The sequence below is a fragment of the Hippopotamus amphibius genome, chromosome X (assembly GCF_030028045.1).
Source record: "Hippopotamus amphibius kiboko isolate mHipAmp2 chromosome X, mHipAmp2.hap2, whole genome shotgun sequence".
Taxonomy (NCBI): Eukaryota; Metazoa; Chordata; class Mammalia; order Artiodactyla; family Hippopotamidae; genus Hippopotamus; species Hippopotamus amphibius.
Genome location: NC_080203.1, coordinates 89,639,140 through 89,665,010, shown reverse-complemented (window position 1 = coordinate 89,665,010; position 25,871 = coordinate 89,639,140). Strand labels below are relative to the sequence as shown.

The window sequence follows — 25,871 nt, the reverse complement described above, 5'->3', positions numbered from 1 at the left end:
AATTGCCCCCACTCCATAGATAAATCCATCCCCTCCTGCAGACGCCGCTCTGGGGCCGGAGGGAGGGAGGGAGGGAGGGAGGAAGGGAGGAGGAGGAGGGGAAGAAGGCAAACGGGTGGGAGAGGCTTCCTCCTAGTCCTGGCCGTGGATCTGCCCTAAAGCAGAAAGAGCTCCGAGTGGCTCCCTCAGGGTTTATCTGGGACTCTGCAAGCCGGGACGGTTGCTGGGAACAGCTAACCGAGTCATTTCAGGTAGGTATACTCAGCAAAACATGTGACCCAGGCGGCCATTTTCTCACACCCTGCCCGTCGCCATCTTCCATTGTAGACAAAGGCACCGACCCCCCCACCCTTGTCTGATGCGGCCTTGGCGATCACCTGGTCACTAAGATTCGAGAATACACATATTTAGGCCTAGGCAGAGGCCCACAGACAACAACATGGCTTACAAGTAGGCTACACGGGCACACCAGGCGAAGAACCGCTGCCGCCTCCCCGGCCCCCGCCTCCCGGTCTCGGCTATTTCCTTGCCTTACGGGGCGGCGGGAGGCGGGGCCAGCGCGGCTGCAGGGAAGCGACGGGCGGGCGCGAACTGTCAATCCGAAGCCCCGCCCCCGGGGACGCGCGGCTCACTGAGCTGGCGCCGCGAGGCTAGGATCCGGAAGTCCAAGCGTAGCGGCGCGAGCGCAGTTTCTCCGCAGATAGTGTTGTGCTATCTTCTCCTCGCAGATCTTCGTCGGAAGTGGAGGTAAGAGACGACTCTCTTTCTTCGTGGTGAGTGCTCACCCAGCCGGCAGTGCAGAAAGGATCAGCTATTTGAGGTGAAACTAGAGGAACTCTCTGCCCTGGAATAGAGAGGTAAAGAGTCAGGTTCCTTCCCGGGTAGAAGGGCCCAGATGAGACAGGGATTGCTCGGCACGTGGACATGCGCCCGAACGCATTCTTGCGGGGTAGAGGGGCACGGACCTACCTCATCTAGACTGGTGTAGACCACTGGACACACGGTATGGAGAGTTACAGACCCAGCTTGCGTGGAGAAGCGTCGAGTGCCCTCCTTTTAGGGTAGTGAGGTTCCATTCCTCACTTTCCTGGTATAGACAGGCGTGGATACCCCGAAGATGTGGCGACATCGACCCTACCCGTAAAGAGACATCTCCCTCCTCAAGAGACTGAACGGCGCAGATTTCTACAGGCGCTAAGGCACACAGATCCGCGTCCGCGCACTTTTTCCTTAGGACAGAGGCTTTGATGTATTTACCCCCACCCCACCGCCGCCCGACCACCAGAATAGAGGAGCTCCGAAGTTAATATACAGAGGAGTGAGCCTCCTTCCCTTAGCGTGGAGACCTAGAGACGTCCCTACCTCGCCCGCGTGTAACTGGCTCATGCCCCAACCCTGCTCCTGAAGAGGTGGTAGACGACCCCTCCCTAAGTGTTAGGAGGCACAAGTCTTAACCCACAGAGAACCACGCAGATTTACCCCTTCTAGGCTAGAGTTACTCCCCGTTGTGGAAAATCAGACCTGACCACCTCCTCTCTAGGCGCTGGCATACTGAATTTGTAAAGGCTTGAGCCACCAAAAATGCCCCGTAGCTGACCTTAACCAACGAAGAGACAGTCAGAACTGCCTCTCCTGGGGCCCCCGGGGAAGAAGGGCTCAGATTTTTTCTCCTTTTTAGGTAGACACAGATCATCCCTCCTCCCCCGCCTCCCCTTCCCCAAGGATTTAGAATCACAAACTGTAGGAAAGGAGAGACCCCAAGGGAGCAGAGAGGTGCCCTGCAATGTTGAGAGGCAGTGACATCACTGATTACTCCACAGTGCGTGCATATGGGCTCCCAAGGTAGTGGAGCTCAGATCTTTTTCTCTCCATCCAGGGGAAAGAAAAAACACAGGAACCCCTCCCCCCCCTTTTGTTAGCATGGCACTAATGTCAGCTTGTAGTGGAGGTAGGTGTATCAATCCCATCCCACGGCCCTCCCTAGGGTAAAGAGACTCAGAGCACCGTCCGCACCCCTGCCACCCACCCCCTGCACAATTTATAGATGTAGATTCTTGTGCTTGTGCTCCTCTCCCATGCAGCAGAGATGCACACAGCCACTGTGCCGGTTTATCCATTTCCTCTGTATCCTGGAGTAGAGTCACAAAAGGCATCCTGCCCTCCTCCTCTCAGTCACCAAGGAACAGACCCCAGCCATACATACAGCCCAGATTTCTTTCCCCCTCTCCCCCAAGATTTTGCACTGACCTCAGTCCACATAAACATACAGATAAAAAGCCCTATTCTGAGGTCCCTTTTCCCTGGGGTAGACTCCAGGGATATGTGTGTGTGTGTGTGTGTGTGTGTGTGTGTGTGTGTCCCGCCACTTCCAGGGTAGATGAGACACAGAACCCTATTTGGGGAAAAGAGGCGCAGTTAATACCCTATGTTGAAACAGATTGTCCTCGCATACCCCTCTCCCCTTAGAGTAGAGAGGTTTAGTGCTAGTTCAGGGTGGAGGATTGAGGACCCAGGATCCCACCTGATGCATTGAGGCACTGACTCCACCTAGGAAGAGAGGTTTAGACACAGCTTCCCTTTGGGTAGTGTGACACTGCCTTCCCTGTAATATTATTATTATAATTATATTTAGCCATATCAGGTGCCAGCTCCAGTATAACCCCTTCTCCCAGATTCCTGTAATTGTTAGGGCTTCCTTATCCTGTTCTTTAACATTTTATTTTGCCTTCAGGGGGTTCGGGGGTTCAGAAGGGGGCTAGTGGCATTGTGGTTCCCCTCTCTGTCTTCAAATTGGTTCTTCTCCCATTTTGACAGGAAAAAAAAGCCTGCAGATTTGAATCTACCTGCTTTCAAGCTAATCATGATGAAATTTAGACACAGTGAGTTTCTTTTACCACTCCTTCTCAATGCTAAGCTTTAATGAATATTCATAGTATTTCACAGCAGCTTTTAAAAATTGCTCGGTATGAACCAGATCGCTGTCTTTTACATATGGTATTATTGTTGTCTTCCCAACTTCCTTCTGAGGTAGTGCTCCCCTTATCCCCAATATGCATTTTACAGATAAGGAAACTGAGGCTCAGCAAGATTAAGTGATGATAAAGAGACTGCAGGTGAATAGCAGTAAATACCATATTACACTGCCTGTAACCCTAACATAGCCTAGCATTTTTCTTAGTAAGTTGTACCTTTAAGTTGGTATCATAGATTGTACCAGTGGTTAAAAGAAAGCATGGAATCTGGAGCCAGACTGAGTTTGATCTCAGCTCTTCCACTCATTACTTTTGTGGCCTTGGGCAAGTTACTTAACTTCAGTCTCCTTATCTACAAAATGGGATGTGGAAGTGGGGGAAGAGGAGGTTAATAATAGTTCCTACTTAATAATGTAATAGTATTTGCCTAACAGTGTTGTTGTAAGGATTTAATGAATTAAAATAGGTAGAACACTTAGAACAGTGCCTGGCACATAATAAGTGGTCTATAAGTATTAGTTTGAAAGATTCAGCCTTCATTTCTCTTTGGAATTTAGCTCCTCAGAGGATGCATACACTGTTCTGCCACTAAATTATTGTCTGACCTCTCTTGAGCTTTGGATTTTTCTTACCTATAAAACAGACAGTGTAGATAAATTGCTGTTCTTTCTGCCTTCAGGACTCTTCCCCTTTCCTTCTCATCCTTTAATAGGATAACTTGCTTGTTTTTCAGATTTCAGTTTATACATCACTTCCTCTGGGAATCCCTCCTGTTAACTTCCTTCCTTGGTTTCCACTTGTCTGTGTATCCCCAGGAACCAGGGCTACTAACTCTGTATGATTAGGTCTTTCTCTTCCACTACACTGTTAACTTCTCACTGACATCTGGTTCATCTTTGTGTCCCAAGGGCCCAGCATGACCAGGCGTAGCTATTTCGCACTTACTGTGTGCCAGGCACTAGAATGTCTCAGTTAGTAGTGCTAACTCTATCTCCCTTCCTCCCACCATGATGCTTACAGCCTAGAGGGAGAAGACAAATGTGATACCTGGACTCTTCCTTGTAAGAGGGAAGGCAAAGGCAGTAGGACAGGTCTGGTTCTGCGCTTCCCTGCCTTTATCCTGCCGAGGCCCAAGCAGAAAATGATAACGTTTGGATAGCACACTAGGTAGGTTGGATGAGAATTATGCAACCCAGTGGCCTTGTGTTCTGTGTGAATGGTGGCCCTGCCTATGTAGGGCTTGGTGAAAATTCACTTACTTTATATAATCATAAAAATTTCATCAAGAATCAGGCTTTGGTTATGTCAGTGCCAAAAGCAAATAATCATTTTTTCAAGCAACACAAGAAAAGTGAACAAAATTAGTTATGCTCTATTTAAGAACATCAAATACAAGATAATAATAGTTACTTTTAAAATTTTTTAAATTAATTTTTATTGGTAATAGAATTATTGATAGTGATGAAAAAGACAATAATTAGCTGGTTAAATAGAGTATCATACAGAGGAACCCTGGCAGTTAAAAAAAAATGAGGAAGTAGTATATGGAAAGACTATTGTATGGAAACACTGTTAGATGGAAAGATCTCCAGGATTTGTTAAGTGAAAAAAGCAAGTTGCTGACAGGAGTATATAGTATGTTACCTTCCTTGGGAGAAAATAGGGGGAAATAAGAATATATGTATTTGTATTTGCTTAAAGAAAGTGAATGATGCATGACAAACTAATAAAGTGTTTTCTTGTGGTGAGGGGGCTGCAGTGGCTAGGGATAAGTGTGGGAGGGAGACCTATCAGAATACATAGTTTTATATTTAATTAATTAGTTAATTAATTTATTGGCTGCGTTGGGTCTGTGTTCCTGAACGCGGGCTTTCTCTAGTTGCGGCGAGCCAGGGCTACTCTTCCATTGCGATATGTGGGCTTCTCATTGCGGTGGCACGGGCTCTAGGCGTGTGGGCTTCAGTAGTTGTGGCTCGCGGGCTCTAGAGCACAGGCTCAGTAGTTATGGTGCATGGGCTTAGTTGCTCTGCAGCATGTGGGATCTTCCCAGACCAGGGATCGAGCCCATGTCCCTGTGGTGGATTATTAACCAACCACTGTGCCACCAGGGAAGTCCTATTTTATTTATTTTTAATAATTTTTATTGGAGTATAGTTGATTTACAATGTTCTGTTAGTTTCAGGTGTACAGCAAAGTGAATCAGTTATATATATACATATATCCACTCTTTTTCAGATTCTTTTCTGATATATACCATTACAGAGTATTGAGTAGAGTTCCCTGTGCTATACTGTAGGTCCTTATTAGTTATCTATTTTATATATAGTAGTGTGTATATGTCAGTTCCAATCTCCCAGTTTATACCCCCTCTTCTCCCACTGGTGACCATAAATTTGTTTTCTGCGTCTGACACGGTTTTATTTTGGAACCATATGACTGTATTACCTGTTAAAGAACAATCATACACATCTGCATTAGTGGGAAAATGGTGAACATTAAATAGAAAAACTTTACGTACATTAAATTAAACGGAAAAACTTTGCACGCAGAGACTTTCACTGGCAAATTGCAACCCGAAGTATTGATCAGACTAACTAGAATGATTGCAGCGGAAGATGGGGGAGGTGCTTCATGGTGCAGCTTCCTACACCCTGGGCTAGAGATACCTTGGACCCAAATGGTAATGATAATGATTAAATCTGGGAAGGTTATTGAGAAGCCTTAGAAAGAGTGTTCAGATACAGTTTCAACTGTTTAACTTTTGAATGGCTATTAAAAAGGAGGGTATATTTTATCATTTAAAAGATTTACAACCATCAGTAATTGGTGGCATAGGTATGTAATCCATCATAATGACAGACTGTGGAATGTAAGCAGTGCAGGGAGGGAAATGGTGTGGCCCCTGAATAAAGAACCGAGTGGCGTCAGTGTTTCGGAAGTCTCTAGGAGGTTGAACAAATGTGCTTGAAGATAGTTGAAAGGGGTGTCTGAGACTGCTTTCTGAAGTCCAAGCAGTTACAGATGATGATCATAGATATCACCATAGCAGTGGGTGGGCAGGTGACTACATGGAATGGGGGTCCCTGGAGGTGATGATGTTGAGGAAGTGGGAAACCCGAGTGTTGGAAGGGGCCCAGTGATCACCAAAGTTGCCCAGGTTGATGATGGCAAGAGTTTAGCTGAAAGTAAAGCTATGAGCCAGGTGCTTCAATAAAAGAGGAAAAGTGACTCATAGGTGACAGGCATAGCAGCAGTCTCAAAAAGAGCAGGGTCCTCCCCCCCCCCCCGCCCCGTTTTTAACAAGAGGGAGAAATTGGTTTGGCAGTGGTGAGTCTGCAAGATACCTCCTCTAACCTACTGGCCCCAAGGTATTCATGTTCATATAAAACAGTAGCCAGCTTTCTGGTCTGCTGGTGAAGCAGTGTCCTCAGGGGAGAACTGAGTCTCTGTTAAGGCAGGAGGTTGAGGAATTGTTCCCAAGGAGAGATGGAAGAATTAGGGGAGTGCTGATCTCCCAAGTGGGAATTTCAGAGGGCATAGTGGGAAGTCGGATGCAGGGTTAGATGGAGGATGGGGGCAGAGTCACTGCCACGCTGGGTATACAGGGATGTAGTGGGTGAGAGTATGGGAGTTGATGGATGAATGGAGAGATTCACCTTTAAATATTGATATGAGAGTTGGTGGATGGAGATATTGGTGCTCAGAGAAATTTAAGAAAATTCTCCAAGGTCATATAGCTAGGTTATTGAGCCAGAACAGGAACCTAGGTATGGCCGGCTAAAAAATGGTAACTGTTTTCTCTCTGAAAATATTAAAAAACAGTAACAGTGGCTCCTGGGTGTTGCAGTGTTGTGAGTGGTGACTGCACCCCTACCCTCCTCCCTGCTTCTCTTCCCTCCTCCTTCTCCTCTCTGAAGCAGATGTTTTCCCCCACTTTAAGTGATGTATTTTCTTTCATTGTGTGCCTGTATCCAGTGCAGACCCTCATTTTCCAGGGATGTTAGGCCGATGGAAATTGAGTAAAATGGCCAGACCTGGTTCATTCTAAACCTCACATTTTTTTCATTGCAACATGAGTGCTTTGGAAGAAAAGGAGACTTGGGTTCTGATTTTTTTTATTACAGCCCATTCATATTCATTATAACTAATATGTTTGGTCTGATTTCTACCATCTTATATTTTTTGTTTGTTTCTTTTTATTCTCTTATTACTTTAAAAAAGTTTTAACAAGTGTGAAAATATCCTCCACCAGTACTTAAAATTATGTTGGTAATTGCATTCATATTTATATCAAGCAATAACTAAATTTCTCTATCACTTTACCAAAGTTTAATAATAACTATCTTTATCTTACTCTTCCAAAGTTAGACCTTTAGCATGGTTTTATGCTTATTTTTGCTGGTATACTTCCTCAAGTAGTTTTACCAGAAAGGAAACACAGGTGGTAATCTTTGCACATCTGAAAATGTCTGACTTTTACCTTCATGTAAGAGTGATCAGTTACAGCAGTTTAGCTTGGAACACCGTTTCTTGTCTCAGTACTTTGTAATGGTTATTCTTCTGTTTTAAGTGTTCAGAATTGTGGATTTAAGAAGGCTGTCTGCTTCTCTCACCTTTGTTGGGAATGCCTTCTATTTGGAAGTTTACAAGATTTTCTCTTTATCTTTGGAGTTCAGAAATTTCATCAGTATATGCCCAGGGCATATGTTGTTTTTGTTAATCTTGATGCTCCATGAGCTTTTCTAGTCTGAAGCCTCAAGCCTGTTTTCAACTTGGGAAAATTTTATCTACAATTTAAAAAAATAATTGCATCTTGATATATATCTTTTCTCTTTCCCGAATTCCTATTAATTTAGATACTAGCTCTCCTGAGTCCATTCTCCATTTTCTATTTTTACTTTTCTTTGGATTTTTGTTCTATTTTAAGCAAGCTCTTCCCTTGACCTTCTAGCTTATTAATTTGGTTATTAGTGATATCTGTTCTGTTTTTCACTACATTGATTGAATTTTTATTCAATATCAAGTTTTGGGAATCTTTTTCTCACACAGTTCATTTGAAGTATCTTCTCGAATCTCCTTAAGAATTTGCAGTAGTATTTAAATCCTCTGTTTCCTACATTAACTCTGCTTTGGTGTGAACCACCTGATGTGATTGGTGAGCCTGTTCTCTGTCTGATAATCTCAAGCTGCACCTATATTTGTTTGTAGCATGTATCCTGACCTTCCAGAATCTCCCCCTGTAGGAATTCCTTTAGCCCCTTGCAAATGGTGAGAATTAAGGGGAGCCATTCTTTCTGAGAGGCCAGCTGTGAGGAGATGACAGACAGGACTTCTCATTGAAGTGGGGAGAGGCCTCTTAAGTTCTTGGGCTTTGTTAAGGTGTGATTGTATTGGGGTTGGCCAAAAAGTTTGTTTGGGTTTTTCTGTGACAGCTTGAAAACTCAAACGAACTTTTTGGCCAACCCAATAGAAAGTGAGTTCTCTCCTTAAATCAAAGGGAGGCTGCAGTTTAGCTGAGTACGGCAATTCCTTTTGGAGGCAATGGCATCAGAAAGGTCAGCAGGAAGGGACAGTTCTTTCCCCATGTGCTGAGGGCATCTACTCTGGCTTAGCTGGCTGGAACTCCTCAGATCACTTTCCCATGCTGCCAGCCCTCTACCTCAGCCTGGTGCCAACATTGTTGAGCTGCCCCAGTTAGAAGTTGGAAGAGAGAGAGAGGAGTCAGAAGCACACATTAAGGTTTCTCTTTTCACAGGATTCACTTAAGAATTGTTTCAGTTTGCACTGAATACCCCAAACATTATATCCAGTACCTCCTCTGACACTATTGCTGCCAGCTCCACGTCTGTCTTGTGTGCCTAGACAGACATGGTGTCTGAGGCTTCCTTAGGTTCCCAGAGTGGCCTGACCACCTCCATTAAAGTTCAACAAATGTTGGGTAGGTGGATGATGGCCCTTTTTTTTTTTTCTTTCAGAAAATAAAAAGCCAGGTAAAGGTTCCAAAGGCTGCAAGAAGGTAAGTTGGTTGCACCGTCAGGTAAGGTATACCCATTGTTGGGGACAAGGTCAGGAACAGGTTGCCCACCCTAGAAGAGGCCCACAAAACTAAGCAGATATTGGATGACTCCAAACAGAGCACCGCCTTGGAATCAGCAGATCTGGCTTTCCCTCCCTCTCTGGGTGGCTTCAGCAGAGAAGCAGCAGCATTTATTGTTTCCACCACAAGCCATACACTGCTTTGTGCTTGATTTACCTTGGTAGGGATTGTCATTATCCCATTTTTTAGATGAAGAAACTGAGCCTCAGTGAGAAATTTCTTAGGTTCAAGGTAGCACAGCTGGGACTTGAGTCTATCTAATTCCCAAATCCCTATTGCCCATGGAGAGAGGGGAGACTCAAGCAGTCTTTGGCTCCAGCTCCTGGATCTCCTGGTCCTGCTGGGAAAGTTGTGGACAAGTAGGACTAGGGTCAAGATTAGTGGTTCTCAAATTTTAGCAGGGTTAAAGTTCTCAAACTTTAACTAGCCTTCCAGAATCACCTGGAGGGCTGGTTAAAACAGATTGCTTGAAACTGGGACATTTGTAGAGACATGGATGGACCTAGAGACTGTCATACAGACTGAAGTGAGTCAGAAAGAGAAAAACAAATATCGTATATTAACACATATATGTGGACTATAGAAAAATGGTACAGATCAACCAGTTTGCAAGGCAGAAATAGAGACACAGATGTAGAGAAGAAACATATAGACACCAAGTGGGGAAAGTGGGGAGGGTTGGGGGGAAATGAATTGGGAGATTGGGATACCAAATTGTACACTCTAAATATATGCAGTTTATTGTATGTTAACTGTATCTCAATAAAAGTTCTTAAAAAAAAAGCCACCAATGTTGAGAACCACTGACTTTGAGGAAGCTATAAAATCCTGTGGGCTGCTGGAAAGATAGGAGATGGAAGTTGGGTTCTAGGTCCCTAGAGACCCCCTGGAGTCCCTCCAGATTGGAAATAAATAAACTATGGCTTGTAGAGAAAAAAAAACACACAGATTGTTGGGCTCCACCTTTGAGTTTCTGATTTAGTAGGACTGTCTCGGCATCTGATAATTGGTATTTCTAACAAGTGCCCAGGTGATGCTGCTACTGTTGTTCCAAGGGCCGCACTTGGAGAGCTACATAGTATTCCCTTAACCTTTATTTAGGAAACCTTTCCAGTTACCCTCCACCTTTCCTGGTGTTCTTTACCTAGTCCCTGCCTGGCTAGGGGAAGAAGGGTCTCTCTCTAGTCATATGGGCAGACCTCTAGGGACAGAGCCCTTTTTGTTTGCTTCTCCCCTTCCCCCCCCAAGTATACTTCTGAGCAGTTTTAACCCCCCTCCCCCCGAAGGGTGATTTCCATGGGTTCATTAGCTCTGTTCATTTTTTCCCTCTTGTGTGGTGACAGCCTGCAAAGCAGAATGGGAAGAAAGCTGCCACCAAAGTGGCCTCTGCTCCCCAGTTTGTTCACTCCAGTGATCACGCCAGTCGGGAGGCTGAATTAAAGAAGAAGAGGGTAAGCCCTTTCCCAGATGGGGGAGAGAGAGGGCCTGGCTTGACTGGTCCATAGAAATGTTGAAAGGCAAAGGCCAGAATTGTTAGGGTTGTCGCAGCTGTTTGTGGAAAGGAGAAGAGAGGGCGGCTGCATCAATACTTGATTTAGTGTCTCCATTTGCTCACCTCCCAGTCCATGGCTGTCTGGTTTACGTTCTCACTGCTCCACTAGAACGACCTCTGCCAACCTCACTGGCATGTTCTTTGATATCAGACTCATGAATAGCTTTCTTCCCTCATCTTATTCAAATTCTCAGCATTTGAGACCATGTTTTTTTTTGAAACACTTACTTTGGCTCTCCTGGATGTCCTTCTTTCTTTTCTCCAGTCTCTTTTGCTGCTCTTTAAATGATGGAGCATCCCAGAACCTTGTTTTCTTTTCCTCTCTGGTCTTAAGTGGTTCCCGTTGCCTAGAACACATTCTCTCTCGGCTTCACATACCTTCCTTGTATTAGTGTCTGCCATGCTTTCCCTTCCTTCATCTCTTTGTCTTTTTCTTTCTCTCAAACCCCTTATCTCTTGCTGTCATATCTTCTTCCTCCCTGTATCCCTTCTCCTCCCACCTGTGCCATGTCACACTGTTTTCTCCCTCTGTCACCTGCTTCCTGTTATTCTTGGTCTTGCATCCCTCCCTTAGACTGAAGACTTAGTCAGCCACAGCCCTGGTGTGTGTTCACTTGTTAGGCTGAGGAGATGAGGGAGAAACAGCAGGCTGCCCGGGAGCAAGAGAGACACCGACGTAGGACCATTGAAAGCTACTGTCAGGATGTCCTGCGACGCCAGGAGGAGTTTGAGCACAAGGTAAGAGAGCAGTCTTTGCCCCTGGGCAGGACTGGTGTGGGTTTACTCAAAAGCATCTTTTGCTATTGCTTTGTGAAAAGGAAAGAGGGAGTGTGTGAGATTGTTGGGGAGTGGGGTAGGGAATCAGTGCAGAGAGGATGGAAAACAGTAGGCACATGGAGGGAGGGTGAGAGGAGCCTTATCTGTGACCGGACAACCTGGTTAGGTCCTTTCTCCCAAGCTGGAACCCAGAGACTGGGGGTTGGGAGTGGGGAGACGTTGGACTAGGGGACGGGGGAAAGAGTGAGAGTGAGAGGGGAAATTTAAGAGAGGAGTCATCTTCTTTCTAGAATTTCTTACTGCCTTTCTGACATATATTCTCATCTCACAGAATATATACTTTCCAACTAAAAGTTCCTTTTCTAATATACAGTACACATTTTGCTTCCTCCATCCCACGTTCCCCATAGATTGTTTTTCTCACTTACACCTCCCTCTTACATTCCTCCCTTATACACTCAGGTGCATACCCAGGCCTCTAGCTGGTGCTTGAACACACATTTACAAATAGGCACATGCATGGACCATGTGGGTCTATCCTTTCTTCTTCTAGTTTCTGTCTTTGCTGGTGATGCAAGCTACTCTTCAGTGGGCTGGGACTCAAATGGCTCTCCCAGCCTCCCGTGGTTGCCAAAGACCACTCTCAGTCTCTTTCCTTCCCTGGACCATTGTCTTTTTTTCCTTTAGGAGGAAGTTTTGCAGGAATTAAATATGTTTCCTCAACTGGATGATGAGGCCACAAGGAAGGCTTATTACAAGGAATTCCGTAAGGTATGGGGGCCCATTTCTTAAGGCCCTTTATGGAGGGCACCAATCCAGTCCTGTCTCCTCTCTGTTCTGTTTTTCCTAAGATGGGGACCTCTTCTTTCATGGGCCTGTTGATTGCTACCGAGTTCTTTCCCTGTCTTCATCCCCCATTTCCTACCCTGCAGGTGGTTGAATACTCTGATGTGATTCTAGAAGTCCTGGATGCCAGGGACCCATTGGGCTGCCGCTGCTTCCAAATGGAGGAAGCTGTTCTGCGGTCAGAAGGCAACAAGAAGCTGGTCCTGGTCTTGAACAAGATTGGTAGGTATTGGGCAGGATTGGGTAAGGCAGGGCAGGGGCCAGGCCTTTTTAAAAGACTAGCTTGGACCAGACCCTGAGACCCAGCAATTCAGTGGTATTCATAACAGTTGTGCAAGGTAGGAATTCTTGTTCTAGTTTTTAAAGCCAGGGATTTGAGAGGTGAAGTCACTTGTCTAAACACACACACACACACACACACACACACACACACACACGCACAGTGTAGCAGAAGTTGGAAATGGAGTTAAAGCCTGTCTGCCTTTCAGTCCCCTGTTTTTGCCATTTTGAGCTTTATCTGTGACTGGCCAACCCTGGAGAGTTCCTCTTCAACGTGACGCTGGAACCCAGACACTGGGGCAGAAGAGCACATGGGCTCAGGAGTCACTGAGGTCTGGGTCTCATCCCAGTTTTGCTGTCTGTTTTCTCTGGAATCTTGGACAAGTCATGTCACCTGAGAGCTTCTGTTTCTCTAGTTGTAAAATGGGTCCCAATCTCACAGGATTGTTGTGAGAGTTAGTGATAAAGTGCTTGGTACATACATGATCAGTACTTCTTAAATGGTAGCTATTCTTGTCAAGGTTATTCTTGACATTTGGCCCAACCTAGAATGATCCAGGGAGGGGATGGGAAACACAGTCTTTGGGAGGCCTCTGGCACCCTGGGCCCCCTGGTCTGGAAAGAAGGCCTCTAGGAGCATACAGCTGGTTACCTATTCTCCTTGAGGAAACAGAAGTCTCTTCAGGGAGGGCCAACCTGTCCCCTAGACTAGACTGTCCTTTCTAACACTAACCTGGGGACTGGACAGCCAGTGCTAGGGAGATACCTGTTGGCAGGAGGTGGACCAAGCCTTGGATGTGGGTGGTTGCATCTTTGGAGTGAGCCATCGCGGTGATGTTCTCCTTACCAACCCTATCTGTTCCTGTTTTCCCCAGACCTGGTCCCCAAGGAGATTGTGGAGAAGTGGCTGGAATACCTTCGGAATGAGCTGCCAACTGTGGCTTTTAAGGCCAGCACCCAGCATCAGATCAAAAACCTGGTAAGCTGGGGCCAGGGACATCTAGCCTCTTTGAGGGTAGCCTAGGGCTTTTACTATTTTCTAATTATATCATTAACATGGAAATATGTTTTCAACATAAGATATTAAAGTATACAGAAACATTTGTTGCTTCTAGGGAGAGAAACTGGGTCCTTGGGGACATTTTTTTCTGTTTTGCACCAGGTGTAAAACTTATTTATTAAAAAATAATGTAGAAAAAATAAAAACAATTACAGTTGACCCTTGAACTAAACAGAGGTTAGGGACATCCACCTTCTGCGCAATGGAAAATTCATGTATAACTTATAGTTGGCCCTCCATATCTGTGGTTCTGCATCTGCAGATTCAACCAACTGCGAATCATGTAGTACTGTAGTATTTACTAGTGAAAAACATTCGTGTATAAGTGGAGCTGCGCTGTTCAAACACATGTTGTTCAAGGGTCAACTGTATGGATGAAGCTTGAATATCCTTTCATTGGTACCCCTAATTCCAGTCTCCTTTATCCATACCCAGAAGTAACTACCATTGTTAGTTTGGTGTATATCCTTCCAGGTGTTCTTCTGTGTTTTATGCTATATGTGGATGTGTATATAAAGAGAAAATAGTGCTTGGGGGTATCATATATGTCATCCTGTGTTTTGCTTTTTGTTTTTTTTTACTTGAAGATCTTTCTATAGAGTTCTACCTTTTTGATGCTAAATAAAATGTTTCCAGTTTTTTTTATTATCATAACCAGTACTACAACACGTACCCTTACATGTCTTCTTGGCTAGTGGGCAAGTGTTTGTGTAGGTTTGTTACTGAGAGGTAGAGTGGCTGGGTCATAGGCTTTTTGCATTTTACATTTTCCTAGACACTGACAAATTGCTCCCCAGCCCCGCCTCCCTCCTCCATCCCACCCCACCAATGGCTGTATCAATTTATCTTCCCACTAATGGGATAGGTGAATGTGTGAGAGGGCCTATTTTTCTACACCTGTGCCAACGTTTGATATCATTAAACATTTAAATCTTTGCTCATCTTGGAGAAACATGATATCTCCTTTATAATTTTTTGGCTTTTTTGATGGCAAAAATGTGATAAGCATCCTTTTCTGCCACCTTTCTTTCATTTGTGTTCCACTTTAAGAATATAGCTCCTTAACCTGTTTCTTATTAATCGATATATATATATATTTTATAAATTTATTTATTTATTTTATTGGCTGTGTTGGGTCTTTTTTTGGCTGTGCGCGGGCTTTCTTTAGTTGCAGTGAGTGGGGGGCTACTCTTCGTGTGGTGCGCAGGCTCCTCCTTGCCATGGCTTCTCTTGTTGTGGAGCACGGGCTCTAGGTGTGTGGGCTTCAGTAGTTGCAGCACATGGGCTCAATAGTTGTGGCTCACGGGCTCTAAAGCGCAGGCTCAATAGTTGTGGCACATGGGCTTAGTTCCTCCGTGGCATGTGGGATCTTCCTGGAGCAGGGATTGGACCCGTGTCCCCTGCATTGGCAGGCGGATTCTTAACCACTGCACCACCTAGGAAGCCCCATTAATAGATATTGAAGTCAATTCCTATTTTGCAGTGCTGTGGTGGGTAAGTAAGCACAGAGAAAGGGCATTCTGGGCAGAGTAGGTGGTATCAGGAGTAAAGAGATGGAGGCTGAAATGGCCTGTCCTGTGTGAGGAATCAAGGGAAGGTAGGTTTTATGTGGGCCAGGCACTATCTCTTCCCTCCACTGACAGGGAGGCAAATGTCCCCATTGTGTAGGCTAGGTTCACTGAGGCCCAGAGAGTGGAATCAGAATTTGCCAGGCACATGCCTGTGAGAGGCAGAGCTGGAACTCAAACCTGGCCTGCCTAGAGGCGAGGATGGTATCCTGCCCCTGCTGAGGGAGGCAAGAGATCTGTGTGTCTAGGCAGAGGCTGGGACAGAGAAGACTGGAGATGCAAAGACAATGGAAAAATAGGCCTTGTGGAAGCAGGGAAATGTCAGGTGTTCAGGGCCTGTGTGAGAAGCCCTCTGCTTCAGGCTGGGGGTCTCAGTGATCATAGGGAGGTGGCCCTGAAAGTTGGAAATCTGAGCTCAGATCACATCTCCCACTTGATGCCTCTTCTGTAATACCCTTCATTTTCCAGAATCGTTGCAGTGTGCCAGTGGATCAAGCCTCTGAGTCACTGCTGAAAAGCAAAGCCTGCTTTGGAGCTGAAAACCTAATGAGGGTTCTGGGGAACTATTGCCGCCTTGGTGAAGTGCGCACCCACATCCGTGTGGGCGTTGTGGGTAAGACCTTAGGGGAGGTCATGGGGCCCAGGCTTTTTCCTTGTGCAGGGGCTTCATTGGGGGAAAGGATTCTGGGAACTTCATGTTACTTTTGTTGGTGAGGGGGGAGGAGAGGAGCTCTTCAGGAAGGGTCTTGTGATTTGTAATTTGGATTGGTGGACATGGGAAGGCATACCTACAATCACCACCATGGTTTGAGTGTTAGAACCATGGACCAATTGTGTGGGGCTGGGCTTGGATTGGGCCCTGTCTCATTCTACCAGAGCTGTGGGAGGGAGGGCTGAACATCTCCCTTTCATAGATAAGAACATTGGGGCTCAGAGAAGGGAAGGGGACTTGTAGGGCTCAGCCTTGTGTGAGACAAGGCAGAGCTGAGGCTCAAACCCGCAACCCAGGGCACTGAGGGAGGGCTCATGGGAAGCGAACAGGGAAATTGAGAGAGGCAGAGATAGACCAGCAGGGAGAGGAAGTGAAGCCAAGAGAGAAAGACATTGGAGAGAGAGTTGGACACTGAGAAAAAGGTGTAAATGTGCATACCTGAATAGACACAGTAAAAGATCTGGGAAGCCAAATGGTGGGATTGGTGGGGAGTGGAAAGGGAAGACAGATTTGAATGACAGAGGCATGCAGAGAGAGGGAGATATTATCACAAAGACGTGTGCACAGAGACCTGCAGAGAGAGACATAACAGGGCTAGAGACCCTCCCATGTAAGTGGAGAGGCAGACATGCATACCCAAGGAAACACAGGGATAGAGAGAGATTCAGAGGGAGATGCACATAGAAAGGAGCAGGAACAAAGGTTGTACCCCCAGACCTATGCACACATTACAGATCCACAAACAGATGTACAGATCCACACGTATAGCGACATGTATATCCATACGTATGGAGACCCAGAGGCAAAATACATGCAGACCAAGCCCTTCCCATACACTTACCCAACTCTGCTCCCCACCGCTCCCCGCCCTGCAAGCACAGAGACTCACATGCCCAGATACACTCGACCCTCAGACATAGCCATGCCCCAGAGTCACAGAGACAGATACATGTCTATGATGAGACGGATATATATGTATATATAGAGAAATAGAGACAGAGAGAGGATTAGGGAGGCACAGACAGAGAAAAAGAGACACAGTGAAACATGTACAGTGGGGCATACACATAGAGAGACAAGCCCATGGAGAGAAGGAACACGTGCAGAAAGAGCTGAGAGGAGTTAGCATAGAGGGAATTACAGAGAGACGGAATTGGTGAGGTGGGGAGAATTAGAGAGAAAGGACAATGGCCGGAAGGAGAGACAGTAAGACAAACCAGCAGAGAAAGAGGTGCTTAGGTACACAGAGATACACAGACAATGAAAGATATGATAGAGAAGAAGATGGAGTCGGAAAGACAGATATAGGGAAAGTAGTGCTATTTAGAATGAGAACAACCAAGAGACAGATGTGCAGAGACTTTTATACACGAGGAATATACACAGAGGCACTTCTGTGAGAGAGCAGTACACATGTAAATTCTAGCACACAGAGAAAGAGAATGGTGAGAATGAGAGACCCAGTGAGGAAGAAATAGACAAGGACATCCATAGGTTGAGAGGTGCTCACAGATGCCCAAACAGAAAAACACACACCACAGGCAGAAAGCTGCTCAGAGACTGACATCTGGAGATGAGCCCCCCTCACCTCCATGCCAGGTGAATTACATGCCAGGATGGATGGTTCTGTCTCACGATACTTGCCAGTGTCCACCCTCCACTGGACTGTGTTACAGAGGCCTTGCATTGAGCATCTTTCCCAGGCTAGTTGTAGGTGGGAGCTGAGTGTCACATCTAGAGAGAGGGATGCATCTAGCTAGGGTGCTCATATATGGAAGAGAGGGGTAGAAAGGCCATGGAGGGGCTCAGTCAGGGCCATGGACAGGAAGGCAGGAGGCCAGGCTCTTTTTTTGGCTTCCCCGTGGCCTGGTCACACTGCCGCTGCCTGGGCCTCCCACACACAGGCTGTCTCAAGTATTCCTGAGGACCCTTCCTGCCCTGAGCCATCTGCTGCTCCTTTGTAGGCCTTCCCAATGTTGGGAAGAGCAGCCTGATCAATAGCCTGAAGCGCAGCCGTGCGTGCAGTGTGGGAGCCGTTCCTGGGGTCACCAAGTAAGCACTTGCCTGCTTCCCCCACTTCAAAACCCTTTTCACTCTACCATTCCCCCAGCTCCCACGCCTTCAGCCCCTGTCCCTTATCTTGGACCAGCCTCTGATTCTTCCATGGGCATGGGAGTCTCACTGATAGCCATCATTTACCTGGCACACCCTGGGTATCTGCTAGGCACCCAGGTGGGTTTTTCTCCCCCTTAGCTCCTTGAAACTTCCTGACAGCCATGCAAGATTGGACTCTGAATAAGCAGCTCCACTTCCTCGATGAAGCAACAGGCTTAGAGAGTCAGAAGCTTGACTGTGGTCCTGCAGCTCAGTCTCTGGTGGTGGAGGCTAGACTAGACTCACACCCAACATCTCTCCACCTTCATCTGTGTGCCATCTGTCCCACCCCTTCTCTCAAGTGGGTGCTTGGGGCTTGGAGGGTGCCAGACACATGTGGGCTCATCACTGTCCTGCGTCCTCTTATCTCTCCTCTCCTGCCCCAGGTTCATGCAGGAGGTCTACCTGGACAAGTTCATCAGGCTGCTGGACGCCCCGGGCATTGTCCCAGGACCCAACTCAGAGGTGGGCACCATCCTGCGCAACTGCATTCATGTACAGAAGCTGGCGGACCCTGTGACCCCGGTAGAGACCATCCTGCAGCGCTGTAACCTGGAGGAGGTACATGGGGCTCTCGCTTATGCCTTACCCCGCTCCAAGGGTCCTTCGTTCTTCCTCATGATTTCTTTTCTTCCTCTCTTCACCAGATTTCCAGCTATTACGGCATCTCTGGGTTCCAGACCACTGAGCACTTTCTGACTGCAGTGGCCCACCGCTTGGGGAAGAAGAAGAAAGGGGGCACATACAGTCAGGAGCAGGCAGCCAAAGCTGTCCTGGCTGACTGGGTGAGGTGAGGAGGGGGCTAGGGGTAAGGGTGAGGCCTACTGGGAGTCGGGCTCCACAAAAGGGCTCATCTGTGTTCACTGCAGCAGTGGGGTAGCCTGAGTTCCTGGATAGGGAAGGCCGAGGCATCAGGTCACATCCTGCTCGGCAGCTTATACCCAGTGATTATGTAGCAACTCAACCTCTTGTTCAGAAGCTACTGTCTGGGTTTTCTAGTTGAAGTTCAACTGTTTCTGACTTGAGAACTTATTCTCTCTTTGATTGGTCATTTGTTGTCTTAATGATATCACCAGTTTCTTCCCACCTCCCAATGCAGTGGGAAGATCAGCTTCTATACACTCCCACCCTCCACCCACACTCTGCCTGCCCATCTCAGTGCTGAGATCATTAAGGAGATGACTGAGGTCTTCGACATTGAGGATACTGAGCAGGCCAATGAGGATACCATGGAATGTAAGTAAGGGCGAGTGGGTTGGTCTGCCTGGCACCTGGTCCTGTCCTAGTGCAGCCACACAGACCTGACAGCAAGTCCCATATTTGACCTCCCACTGCTCTGGCTCTACTCTGGTTTGGGAAAAACTCACCAGCTTTAAGCTTAATGTCTTTTCCCACAAGGTGGAGAATTGTAATCTGGGTCACGGGAAGACGGAGTGGGGATTGGGTGGGGGGGTGGTGGTGGCTGGTTGTGGGCTCTTGGTAGATAGGAAAAAAACCAGCAAAGTACCTGGAACGTGGTGAGGTGTTTAGGAAGTGTGAGGTCCTTTTCCTCATCTCTTGAGGCCTGGAGTGGACTGAGTCCTCTCAAAAACCCATTCTCTCATATTGCCCCAGGTTTTGCCACAGCCATTGCATGTCCATTCCTAGATTTTTACTTTTATTCCCATTGGCAGGTGAGGCATCTGAGACACAGAAAGGTGATATTTGCTAAATGTTGCATGGTCAGTGACAGGCAGATGTGGCATTCAAACTATCTCTCTTGCCCTGTTTCTGAAGACTCTTCCAATTCAGTATCTAAGTGGTTAAAAGAATGGATTGCTTGGATTAAAATCTGAGTTAGTGTGTGGTGCTGCACAAGTTCCTTAACCTCTCCATGTCCAATGACATCATCTGTAAAATGGGGACAATAGCACCCACCTGATAAGATAGTTGTGAAGACTTATTTAATATGTAAAAACACAGTGCTTGGCATATAGTACATGCTTAGTAAATATTAGTTGTTATTAAGATGGTTATTTGTTGAGGTACAGAAGAATGACTTTCAGAAACTCCTGTAGGAAGTTTGTTCTCTTCAGATACTCTACCATCTCCAGCTCTGGTTGATGGCTCCTTCCTTCTCTACCCTACCCAAGAAAGGGGCCCGGTGCTCTCTGGGCCTGTCTGAACACTGGGGTAGTGGAGAAAGCCTTGGCTGGCCTGGCTTCTAGTTACTCTGTTTCTCTTGAGGCCCAATAGCTTTCCTTCTCTGGGCCTTTTACTGTGCTTGGATTACAAATGAGGACAAGAGGCTTGCCTAGTTCAGAGTATATTCCTCATGTGGCTTTGGGCAAGTCAACCCTTTTCCTGAACTTTACTTTCTATCAAGTGGGCAGTTGCGAGGAATTACTCACATTTTTCTGATGATGCTTGACTGTGGCTGTGTGTGAGAGCTAGTGGAGTTCTGGCAGTGAGAATGTACTTTGGCAAAAGAGGGAGGTCCTGGAAATTGAGAAGAGGGATTGGTTAATAGTGAGAGTTTCCTAGTTGCCTTAGTGTTGGTTAGGGATTAGAGGCCCAGGGAAGGGGGTGGGGGCAAAGTTTAGAAGAGGTGCGAGGGTAGTGTGGGCCCAGGGCAGTGGGCACATTTGTGGTTTGCAGTGGAGGCCAGCTCTAGGCAAGGCACCAGAGAGAGAGGGAGAGAGGCTTGGTCCTGGGGAGGGAATCCCAGTAGCTGCCATTTACAGAGCAGTGTCTCAGGCCAGTGCGTTTCAGTCACCTTCTGCTGTGATTCACAGCAGTCCTTTGTTATAGGGCTTGTGGCATTCTCATTTTCCAGATGAGGAAGCTGAGGCTCCAAGACCAGCTCCCAGCAGGAGAGTACCCTACTGGAAAACCCATGCCTTTAATCCTTTGTCATGTGGCCTCCCAGCAGGAATAAAAGAGCTTTCCTTCCCGACTCCCCTGGGCAGCGTCCACATATCCTTTCCAATGAGGCCTAACCAAGGGGCTGGTAGCAAGGAGGAGCCAGGGCCCTGACAGTGGTATTGATTGTGTTTAAAGGCTTGGCCACTGGAGAATCTGATGAGCTGTTGGGTGACATGGACCCACTCGAAATGGAGATCAAGTGGCTCCATTCTCCGATGGTGAAAATAGCAGATGCCATGGAAAATAAAACCACCGTGTATAAGGTACCTGTTCTCTTTCTCCATGGCACCCCTCTCCTCTACCCTGGGCTCTGGGAAATGGTCAGTCCCTTCCACCTGGCTCCCAATGAGGTCTGCCTATAATGGTGGGGAGATGTGGGTCATTCATTCACTCCCTGTGGGCTCCCTGGGTGCTAGGCAGGGTGCATCCTTTGCCAACTAATGGCAGGTCCAAGGAGGAGGCATGCTTTCTCAAGCAGCTTTCCCAGCCCAGCTCTAGCCTAGAGAACAGGATCCCCATCTATCCACCTGGTTGTTTAAGTTAAAAACCTGGGCATCCCTGATTCTTCCTTCCTTCTAACTGGTATCCTGGATCCTATACACAGTCAATCACCAAGTCTGTGGCTTCTCCCTCCTAAATCTTAAGAGATGCTTTTGGTGTCTTTCTATTCCTACCATTCCTGTAACCCTAGCCTAAGCTTCCAGTTGTCTCTCACCTGGACATATGTCCCATATGGCAGATCCCAAAGGTCACTTGCCCTTTCATGGCTCCCCAGCACCTACAGGATCAAGTTGATATGCTGTGCTATGATCTCTGGAGGCTTTGTCAGCTTCTACATCTGCCCTTTGAGAGGTCACAGTTCAGTGGTTTCAGCCACAGATAGCTACACTGTGATGGGAGACACACAGCCTGAGGTTGGGGGCAGAGGTTGGGAAAACTTGGATCTAAGGGCCCTAACCTATACTACTTGTGGGTCAGGGAAATCTTCCTGGGGGCCTTGATGCTTGTGTCACGTCTTGAAGGTTGAGGAATTCTCTGGGCAAAGGGGCAGCAGCCCGTGGGTAGGGGCTCCGCCTGTGCACGTGCCAAGACCCAAAAGGGTGAGAGTATGGTATTTTGCGGAAATCACCAGTGGTCTGAGATGGCTGGAGTGGGGGTAGAGGTGAGGAAAGATGAATCTGGTGTAACATCACTGAAGGCCTTGAGTTTAACCTTAAACCATGAATAATAGGTAAACACTGAAAGTTGGTTATTTTTTGTGGGGGGGAAGGGAGGCAAAAGATTAAAATTTTTTTTCCCATTTTCTATATTTAAGATATTTTTGACTAGGTACATGGTACAAAATCGAAAAGGTAGGGTATTCCCTGGCTGTCCATTGGTTAGAACTCCCCCTTTCACTGCCGAGGACCTGGGTTCAATCTCTGGTCTGGGAACTAAAATCTCACAAGCTGCGTGGCATGGCCAAAAAAAACCCCAAAACCAACCAAACAAAAAAATTGAAAAGGTGTAAAGGGTATATAGTGAAAGTAAATCTCTCTCCTGCCTCTCTTTTCCAGCCACACTGCCCCCTCCTTAGAGGCAGTCACTATTAGACCTGAGTGTCCTTTCGGAGCTATTCCATCTTTATACACACATATACATAAAAGCAGATAACAGATCTATTTCAATTCGAATAGTCGTGTGCTATTTGTATTGTTCTGCTTATTTTATGTACAAATGCATCTTGTAGATTGTTTCACATGATTACTTAAAGAACTGTCCTTCATTTTTGATGGATGTATAACATCTGGAAGGGTTTCTTAAGCAGGGAAGCTACATGGTCAAGTTTATGTATTAGAACTATCACTCTAGTGGGTGGAGTAAAAATCAAGCTGGAAAGAAAGGAGCCAGCGTAGGGGTAGGGAGTCCAGGAAGGAAACTGTTGCCTGTGCTCTGTAAGAGATGATGCGGCCTGCGTTAGGGCAGTAGTGTGAATCACGCCATTCCCACCTTCATTTAGGTGTGCCGTATTGTGAATGGTGCACCTCCCCCCCCACCCCGCAACCCCAGAGTTGTGCAGTGTGGTAGCCTTGCCTTTTCCCCACTGTCATGTAGCAGGTAGTCATACATACAGAATTCTGACTGCTTGGATTCTAATTTATTCCACTGCTTACTAGCTGTGTGACCTTAGGTGCCTTGTTTGTCAAAGACATTGTTGCAAGGATTAAATGAGTTAATACACGTGTCTGAGAGTGTATGTATACATATACATACGGATGTGTATGTATAACACGCACATATATGTGTGGGTTTAGAAAGGTACCTGGCACATAGTGAGCTTTCTATCAAAATTACTGCCCACATGTACCTTCTATTCCAGCCAAATAGACACCTGTTTGGGTGCCCAGGTATTTTCCCAGTGTTCAGTCAGAAATGACTCTCCCATCAGCAGAAGTATGTTGACCACCACTGTCTCCTCAGCCTCTGTCGCTTACGCTGCATTTCTTTGGTGGGCACTTAACCACATTCTAACTTGTGGTGTGGTTGGTTTTTTTCCCCTTTAACCTGGTTGCTTCCCGAAGATAGGACTGCATCTGAGTCATTTCTCTAGCATTTTCCCATACAGAGCTGGGCACAAAATAGGTGTCAGAACATATCTGTAAAATTGAGTAAGACCTTGAAGGGTCACTTGAACAAAGAATTATTGTAATACCAATTGCCATGGACAAGTAATTCTACTTTTTCATTTTATTCTTGTAAAGGCCATGCAAGCTACCCACTGTCCACCCTTATTTGACAGATGTGCAAATTGTGGCTGAAAGGATAACTAAGCACCTGCTAGTCTGTGGTGGAGCCAGACTTGAAGATTAATTCTGCATGGCTCCAGGCTCCTGTTCTTATGCAAGCCTGTCCCTGCCTCCTCTGCAGAAGTCTTTGGAGGTACCCTGGAGGCCCAGACCTCACTGTTGTCCTCTTTCCCCAGATTGGAGATCTCACTGGGTATTGCACCAATCCAAACCGTCATCAAATGGGGTGGGCTAAGCGCAATGTGGACCTTCGCCCCAGGAACAACAGCATGGTGGATGTCTGCCCAGTGGACCGTCGCTCGATGCTACAGAGGATCATGGAGACAGACCCCCTGCAGCAGGGCCAGGCTCTGGCATCTGCCGTGAAGAATAAGAAGAAGGTCCAGAAGCGTACAGGTGGGGGCACCTGGCCACCACCCACCTGAGGCCTTAATTAGGGGCTTCTGAATGAGCCTCTCCATGTGTCCAGCCTCAGGCCAGGATTAGGGGGCAGGGATGGGTTAGGAGGCTCACCTGCTAGCACAGTGGTTCTCAAACTTTTGCTTGTATTAGAATTGCCGAGGGCTTATTAAAACACAGGTTTCTGGGACCCACCCCCAGAGTTTCTAATTGAGTAGTTGGCCATTGGGTGGGTGGGTAGGGGGCGCTGAGAATTTGTGTTTCTAACTGGTTCCCAGTTAGTGCTGATGTTGCTCCTCTGGGGACCACACTTGGAGAAACACTGGCCTAGTCTTATGTATCAAATACCCACCATTTATTTATCACCTGCTTTCTATGTGTTAAGAAGCTTTCAGGCTATATGTGTTTAGTTTATCAAGAGGCACACACATCAAAATCCAAAGGGTACAAAAGGGTATACAATAAAATGTCTCCTTCCAATCCCCCAGTCTTCCAGGCCTCCCCCCAGAGGCAACCAGTTAATTTCTTGTATCTCATTTCTGAGATAGACACACAGGCAAATATCTATATATTCTTTGTTCTTTTTGTAGACAAATGCTAGTCTCCTGAACATAGTTTTGCCACACCATTTTTCTGCTCCATATACATTATAGGTATTTCCCCATCAATTCACAAAAGAACTTCTCCCTTCATTTTAATGGTGGCTCTGTTGTGTGACTGGTCCATTTAGGTCTCCATGCTATACTGATTTTTGCTAACTCATTGCAAAAGTCTTACTCTCATTTGGTAAGTGAGGAAACTGGGGCCCAGAGACATTAAGTGACACACTCAAGGTATTTGATGGGGCCAGAATGCAAATTTAGGATTGATTGATCCCATAAGCACTGTTCTTTGAACTAGACTATGTTTATAACCATTGGCTCTTGGCCTGGTTCCACACTCAGTCCTGGGAATACAGAGATGAATTGCCCTTGAGCTGCTGGTCTTATTCAGGAGTGGGGAGGAGACAAGAAAACAGACATTGGCAACACAAAGTGATCACTATGAAGACATAGAAAGCACAGTAAGGGAACCTAACCCAGCCTGGAGGTCATGGTAAGGTAGGGGTGATCAGAGAAGGCGTCCCGAAGGAGGTGATGTCTGAGGGGAATCCTGAAGAGCAATAGGGTGTGGCTGGAGGATGGAGGTGAGCATCTAGGCTCAAAGCTTCTACTGCCATTTTGCCCCTTTGCTGTGAGAACTTTGAGGGTCATGGCAGAATGCTAAGCTCAACACAGTAAAAGAAAACAGCTGTTTTGATACTAGGAAGAGAGAAAAATACTTGAAGCTCAGTAGTCTGACACTCTGAGATATAAGCTATTTTGGGGTAATCATTTCACAGGTAGACAAGTGGGTCTTCCTGTAAGGTTGAGCAGTGGCTGCCAGTTGTTTTGTTTAGTGTTGGGTGGGGTGGGGGGAGGTTAGGGAGCCAGTTTGGGAGTTTGGTGCAGACCAAGGTAAATGTAGGCTAGCTCCTGCAGGCCTCCTGTTGGTAAGCCAGCCAACAAATGACTGACCATTTTTCTTCATCTGCAGATAAACTTGCCAGCAAGCTGTCTGATTCCATGATGTCCGCCCTTGACCTCTGTGGCAATGCTGATGACAGTGCTGGTGACTGATCCACTGATCTCACTTCCTTCCCCTACTCCAAGCTTCAGTTCCAGTGGAAATAAAAGATGAAATGGTTTGCTCCTGCCCTCACCCTCCTTCCCTCCATTCTCCAGGG

The 25,871-nt window shown here is 46.6% G+C and overlaps 1 protein-coding gene across 3 annotated transcripts; it reads left to right on the top strand.

Moving 5' to 3' along the window:
• Positions 1 to 654: 654 nt before the first annotated feature.
• GNL3L (G protein nucleolar 3 like) lies at positions 655 to 25,870 on the top strand. 3 transcript variants are annotated; one of them, XM_057718083.1, is made up of 17 exons: positions 660 to 747; positions 2,815 to 2,879; positions 3,993 to 4,139; positions 8,948 to 8,988; positions 10,413 to 10,520; positions 11,243 to 11,359; positions 12,086 to 12,169; positions 12,331 to 12,466; positions 13,399 to 13,502; positions 15,620 to 15,764; positions 17,828 to 17,915; positions 18,404 to 18,578; positions 18,665 to 18,807; positions 19,117 to 19,253; positions 21,057 to 21,184; positions 23,884 to 24,103; positions 25,682 to 25,870. In XM_057718083.1, exons 6-17 carry the CDS (start codon positions 11,252 to 11,254, stop codon positions 25,762 to 25,764), a joined length of 1,551 nt encoding a protein of 516 aa, XP_057574066.1. In that variant the 5' UTR covers positions 660 to 747; positions 2,815 to 2,879; positions 3,993 to 4,139; positions 8,948 to 8,988; positions 10,413 to 10,520; positions 11,243 to 11,251; the 3' UTR covers positions 25,765 to 25,870. The 3 variants fall into 3 exon arrangements, with proteins under 3 accessions (XP_057574064.1, XP_057574066.1, XP_057574065.1); XM_057718081.1 differs by lacking the exon at positions 3,993 to 4,139 and having other exon boundaries at positions 655 to 747; XM_057718082.1 differs by lacking the exons at positions 660 to 747; positions 3,993 to 4,139 and adding an exon at positions 839 to 857.
• The last annotated feature ends 1 nt before the right edge of the window (position 25,871 follows it).

What these genes read in the sequence shown, in the direction of transcription:
- GNL3L (XM_057718081.1), top strand. An exon ending in GTTCCAAAGGCTGCAAGAAG is followed by an intron (nt 8,989 to 10,412) that starts GTAAGTTGGTTG and finishes GTGTGGTGACAG; the next exon opens with CCTGCAAAGCAGAATGGGAA. An exon ending in CTGAATTAAAGAAGAAGAGG is followed by an intron (nt 10,521 to 11,242) that starts GTAAGCCCTTTC and finishes TTCACTTGTTAG; the next exon opens with GCTGAGGAGATGAGGGAGAA.